This window comes from Wyeomyia smithii, chromosome 3, assembly GCF_029784165.1.
Source record: "Wyeomyia smithii strain HCP4-BCI-WySm-NY-G18 chromosome 3, ASM2978416v1, whole genome shotgun sequence".
Lineage (NCBI taxonomy): Eukaryota > Metazoa > Arthropoda > Insecta > Diptera > Culicidae > Wyeomyia > Wyeomyia smithii.
Window position 1 is genome coordinate 116,463,124 of NC_073696.1, and position 6,066 is coordinate 116,469,189.

The following is a 6,066-nucleotide window of genomic DNA, read 5'->3' on the forward strand; positions in this document are numbered from 1 at the left end:
CTTCAACAGGTTGAATTTGATTCTATCCAACCCTGGAGTTTTATTGTTGCACGAAAGGAGGGCCATTGAAAATTACAACATCGAGAATGGAGGCTCTTCCATGGGTACTAAAAACGCGTCGCGAAAGGTTTTCTGTTCCGGTACAGAGTCCGGACAGACCTTTTTGGCAAACTCGAATATCCAGCGGCCTGAATACTCCTCGCTTTCATTAGAAACGTTCCGATTCCGCATGCGTCTGGCCGTGTCCCAAAGAGTGCTCATCGCTGTTTCCCTCGACAACGCGTTTACAAACCGACGCCAGTATCCGCGTTTTTTCGCTTTAATTAAGCTCGTCATCTGCCTATTCAGTACATCGTACTTTCGGAGCAGATCAAGAGTACCGAGTGTTCGGAAGGCCAAATACATCGAGGACCTCTGCGCGTACAGGTCAGAGCACTCTTTGTCCCACCACTTGTTGGGAGGACGCTGTTTAATCGTGATCCCGGGTATAGGTTTCGTCTGAGCTTGAGTCGCGGCGTCGATGATCAAACCAGAAAGGAACGCGTATTCTTCCTTTGGAGGAAGTTGCTCGTGAGACTCGATGGTATCCACTATTATGGTCTCATAACGCTTCCAATCAATATTGCGTGTGAGGTCGTATGAAATATTGATTGGTTCCGGCGGAGTTGAACTATTTGTTATAGTTTTATGTAATTACACGTGTTGTTCGGGTTAACAAATTCTTTATTCAAAATAGGTCTTAACTACCTGAACGTATAAACGCGAATGATCGCGTGTCTAGCACTTCCTGTTAGCGTTGGCTATCCTGTACAGAATAATTATATTAAAGGTGTGAGAGCTAAAGCAAAAGAGGGGCAGGTGTATACTGCGTACTACAACATCCTCTCTGTTCTTTTAAAAAAATCAATACATTGTGTAATCTTTAAATTTTACAGGAATATGCATTTCTCTTTTGGGACGGTTTAAATGTAACGGTGTAACGGGCCGAACCCTCTTTGATTTTGTTTTCGACGATTCTGGTGACACTGCTGCAGGATTTATTTGCGATTCTGTCATCGCAGTAGGCGCCTGCGACGGAAGCAACGGGAACTGATCTGCTTCTGCTGTAGGTGACAGCTCTCGCTCGGTATCCGAGTGTTTGTTTACAATGGCTGGAGTTGGACGGTTTACAGCTGAAAGCAGATAAGGATATTCAGGATTTCTTCCACAGGACGACGAATAGCGGTCTGGCAGCGCAATAGGTTCCTTGCGCGGCTTCAAGTGTACTAAAGATCGACGATATTCGGTTCCTTCTACGTCCACCAGATAAGAACGCTCATTTAGTCGTTCCGAAATTGTTCCTTTGCTCCAGAGTTTAGTTGTTTCAGGATGTAGTTGCACGTAAACGGGTGTTCCGATTTGAAGCTCAGGTAAATATTGTGATTTACGATCGTACTGCATTTTGGATCGTTTGCGGTTCGTTTCAATTTTAAAAGATACATCTTTCTCGATCTTTGGGAGAAGTTTGGCTGCTGCTGTTGGTACACCACAACGGATGGTACGCGATAGTAAGCGGGCAGCTGGACTAGATCCAATTTTGTTCGGAATGTTCCTCCAATGGAGTAAAGCATACCAAAAATCAATGCCACATTCATCTGATTTTTTCATCAGCTGCTTTGCTATCTTAACTGCTGACTCTGCTTTACCGTTTGCTTGTTGATGGTGTGGTGCAGAAGTGCTTATTTGAAAATCCCAGTCAGAAGCAAATTTTGCCATTTTCTGATTATTAAAGTTCGTTCCATTATCCGTTACGACACGTTGTGGGACACCGAAACGTGAGAAATTTTGTTTGCACGCGTCGATAACAGATTCTGGACTCAGATCTTTGAGTTGATTGATTTCAAAGAAATCTGAATAATGGTCCACTGTTACCAAAAATTTACGTTTGACACCTTGAAGTTCGCAGAAGAAAACATCCATTGAAATTAACTGAAATGGGTGAATCGGTATGTCGTGAGTTTTCATAACAGGATTTCGTTGAGACACTGCAAATTTTGCACAGACATTGCACGCTTTAACTAGGTCTTTAATTTGAGACGACATTCCAGGCCAGAAAAGATTCGCACGAGCCAATTTAAGTGTGGCTTCTATGCCGTTATGACTGGCATGGCAGCTAGAAATTAATTTCGTTCGCAGCGCGTAAGGAACTACAATACAGTCACGTCTATAGATCAACCCGTCTTGAAAAGATAGTTCGTCTCTGAAACTAAAGTATATTTTCACGCTGTCCGGTACTCGGTCGATGGTTTGCGGCCAGCCGTTTTGAATATAATCAATAACAAGTTGCAGTGACTGGTCTTTTGCAGTTTCACGGATAATTTCGTCAATCCTTGCGCTAGATACTTTTAGGAAATTACTAAGAGAGACGTCTTGAATTTCTTTAAACACTTTTAGGATGCTCTGCTTTTCATATTTGTCGCTATGCTGATTTGGTAAAGGGGCTCGTGAGAGTGCATCTGCGATAACGTTTTCTTTGCCAGTAACATACTCGATTGAAAGATTGTAGCGCTGCAGATTGAGCAACATATGCTGCAATCGGCGTGGCGCTGACAACAACGGTTTTTTGAACACCGTCAAAAGTGGTTTGTGATCAGTGCGGATTGTTGTTTTGGGATTGCCAACTACCAGCTGATCGAATCTGACACAGGCAAATAGTATAGCGAGGAGCTCTTTTTCGATCTGTGCGTAATTTTTCTCGGTAGCAGTGAGTGTTCTCGACGCATAGCCAATAACTCCGTCCTTCTGAAACACAGCGGCCCCGAGACCAATACTGCTAGCATCACATTCTATTATCAGCGGCTCATGCACATCGTAATAACGTAATGTTTTCATATCGGCAACCAGTGATTTCACTTTATTAAATTTTTTTTCTTCCGTTGAATTCCATTTCCATGGTTCGGACTCTGGGATTAATCGACGAAGATTTGCTAAATTTTCGCTAAGGTTTCTGATGAAACGTCCAAGGTAAGTAACCATACCGACAAATCTGTGGACTTCCTTGCGATTCATTGGCCTTGGAAAATTTTTGATCGCTAACACTTTTGACTCGTCTGGCTGCAGACCACGATCGGTAAGAATATGACCGTAGAACTTCACAGATCGTTGGCATAATTTTAACTTGGCCTTATTTAATTTGACGTTATTTTGTTCTAGCCGTTGAAGCAATTTATCCAAATTTTCATTGTGGTTTATAAGAGCTTCTTCAAATGTTTCCCCTACACCGTACACAAGGAGGTCATCAGCAATACATTCCACTCCCTTTAGGCCATGAATTACTTCTTGCAACTTAAGTTGGAATATTTCAGGTGCCGGTGCTATTCCAAACGGTAAACGGGTCCATCGATAGCGACCAAATGGAGTCCAAAAGGTAGTCAATTTGCTACTTGGCTCATCGAGTACTACTTGCCAAAAGCCTTTTTTGGCATCTACCGTCGAGAAAATTTTGGCCTTTCCCAATTCCGGTAATATTTCGTCCAAGGTCACAAACTGTAAATTTGGCCTTTTCAACGCTTTATTAAGGACTACCGGATCTAGACAAATTCGAACACCAGAACTTGGTTCCCCGCGCTGGACAATCACTACATTACTCACCCAATCTGTATGTGATGTTTCCTTGACGATGATTCCGTCCTTCTCAAGGCTTTCCAGTTCGGCTTTAAGCTTATTTCGCATCGCGATTGGTACACGACGAGGAGGTTGTATCGATGGGATGACGCTGTTGTCTATCTCAAGTGAAACACACCCTGGAAGTTTTCCGTAGCCCTTGAACAATTGTTGATGCTCGTTGATAATCTGCTGTGCCTTTACTCGGTGAATGTTGAGTAATTTTTTCTGCTGGTCGTCTGAGTGACAACTTGAGCTTGGTTCACCAAAAGCAATTGTATTACAGAACTTGACAAGACCGAGTTCTCTTGATGCATTCGCCGAGAGTAAAGGACGGTGCTCGACGTCCACAACTTGCAAAACGAGGATGAATTTCTTTCCCAACCGACGACATGGAACTTTGATCTGGCCCAATACCTTGATAGAGTTGCCTCCAAAGCTCTGTAGACGGAACTTTGAAGGGAGAACGGGAATATTGCGCGTGCCGTACAATTCAACTAGGCAAAAGTGTCCAACCAAACTAGTGTTGGCGCCCGTATCAACTTCACAAAGGACCGATCTCCATTTTTTATTGAACTTTAGGCTCAGCTCGGCCAAGACACTTCCACCTGTATTCGAGTTGTCGTAAATTTTACTTATTTCATATTCATCGTCTGTTTCCTCGTTTGACGACTCGCTACCTGTCATGGTCGATTCTGAATCTGAGTTGCCGTCTTTCACCTCTTTAACGCGTCTGGATTTTCGTACTTTCGGTTTATTACCTGATACCTTGCACATCTTTTCAAAATGGTTTTTCTTTTTGCACCGGTGGCAGCGTTTACCTAACGCCGGACAGGTACCTTTTGTAAATTCATGGTAGTCTCCACAAAATTTGCACCTAGCTGCTCTTTTATTCGATTTGAGGACCTTGTTTACCTCTGTTTGCAAAGATGAAGCTCCCAGCTCATAAGACCGCTGCGACGCTATTTCTTCTGCACGACATAAATCAACAGCCTTATCCAGAGTTATATCTGCCATAGGTAACATTTTAGTACGAAGATGTGGCCACTTGTTTGCTGTTACTACCTTGAACGCGATGAATTCCGTTTCCAGTTCTCCTAGCTTAGCAACCTTGGCTAGGGTTTTTAGTCGGGTTGTGAAATCATCAACTGTTTCGTTAGGTGAATGAACAGCTGAGAAAAAGTCAAGTCGGTCAACAATTATGTTTCTTTTTGTGACGACTTTTGCTTTAATAGCTACTAACGCAGCTTCTGGGTCAATCTGCTGCGCTGGGGTTAGTTCGAAATTGAAAAACCGTTTTCTGGCTTCCTCGCCAATGACCGAAAGCAACACACTCACTTTTCTTGGATTATCCGCTGGAGGCCATTTGTCCATTTCCATAGCACTTACATAGTTTCGCCAATTTCTCTCAAAGAAGTCAAAGTTTGCTGTCATGTCTCCTTCCAACGATAAAGGCGACGGCTGAGGAACCGGAACAGTAGTCGATTTCACTTGCTGTTGTGGTTGCGGTCGCTGTTGCTGATTCAGTGCGGCCATGCTCTGCATCAACTGGGTAAATATATTGGACTGATGCTCCAAGAACATCTTAAATTGGTTAGGATCCATTTTCAATGAGGAAATCCGTTTTACCAATGAACTTGATTCGACACGTTTCGACACGATTCACCGCGACGTTATCTCTTCACGCGATAATAACTTTCCGCGATTTCACTCGATGACGCCGGAAATAAACTAGAAGCACACGATTGCTTCTGACACCATGTTATAGTTTTATGTAATTACACGTGTTGTTCGGGTTAACAAATTCTTTATTCAAAATAGGTCTTAACTACCTGAACGTATAAACGCGAATGATCGCGTGTCTAGCACTTCCTGTTAGCGTTGGCTATCCTGTACAGAATAATTATATTAAAGGTGTGAAAGCTAAAGCAAAAGAGGGGCAGGTGTATACTGCGTACTACAACACTATTAGCAATTGAGATAACGATTGGTAGATGATTACTACCGTGGGGATCATTGATAACTTTCCACTGGCAATCTAACGCTAGTAATGTCGAGCAAAGGGAAAGGTCAAGCACGCTTTCACGTGCTGGAGGATTAGGTCGCTTCCCCAGTATTCAAAAGTGTCATATTGAAGTCGTCGATCAAGTTTTTTTCCGTGTTGGGTATTTTCGTCACTGCGACCAATTTTTTTATATTTTGTGACATATTCCCCCTTTTTAATTTTGCTTATGTATTTGGAGTCGACCGTGTATTGATATCGGGGGTTTTTTTCTTCGGCTCAGCGGTCTTGTAATTTGAAAACAGCTATTTAATTTTGTCCTACGTTTCGACACCGATTGGTATCTTCCTCGGGGAAACTATATTTAAATAAGTCAACTATTTTAACAAATTTCATTTGTACATACATTGTCTACTTACAAG

At 42.7% G+C, this 6,066-nt stretch overlaps 1 protein-coding gene across 1 annotated transcript; it reads right to left on the bottom strand.

Moving 5' to 3' along the window:
• Positions 1 to 876: 876 nt before the first annotated feature.
• LOC129728502 (uncharacterized) lies at positions 877 to 5,478 on the bottom strand. Its single transcript, XM_055686948.1, has 2 exons — positions 3,631 to 5,478; positions 877 to 1,172 (listed from the first exon to the last, which is right to left on the bottom strand). Exons 1-2 carry the CDS (start codon positions 5,245 to 5,247, stop codon positions 1,167 to 1,169), a joined length of 1,623 nt encoding a protein of 540 aa, XP_055542923.1. The 5' UTR covers positions 5,248 to 5,478; the 3' UTR covers positions 877 to 1,166.
• Positions 5,479 to 6,066: the final 588 nt, after the last annotated feature.

What these genes read in the sequence shown, in the direction of transcription:
- LOC129728502 (XM_055686948.1), bottom strand. Translation starts at nt 5,247, where the DNA reads ATGGATCCTAACCAATTTAAGATGTTCTTGGAGCATCAGTCCAATATA.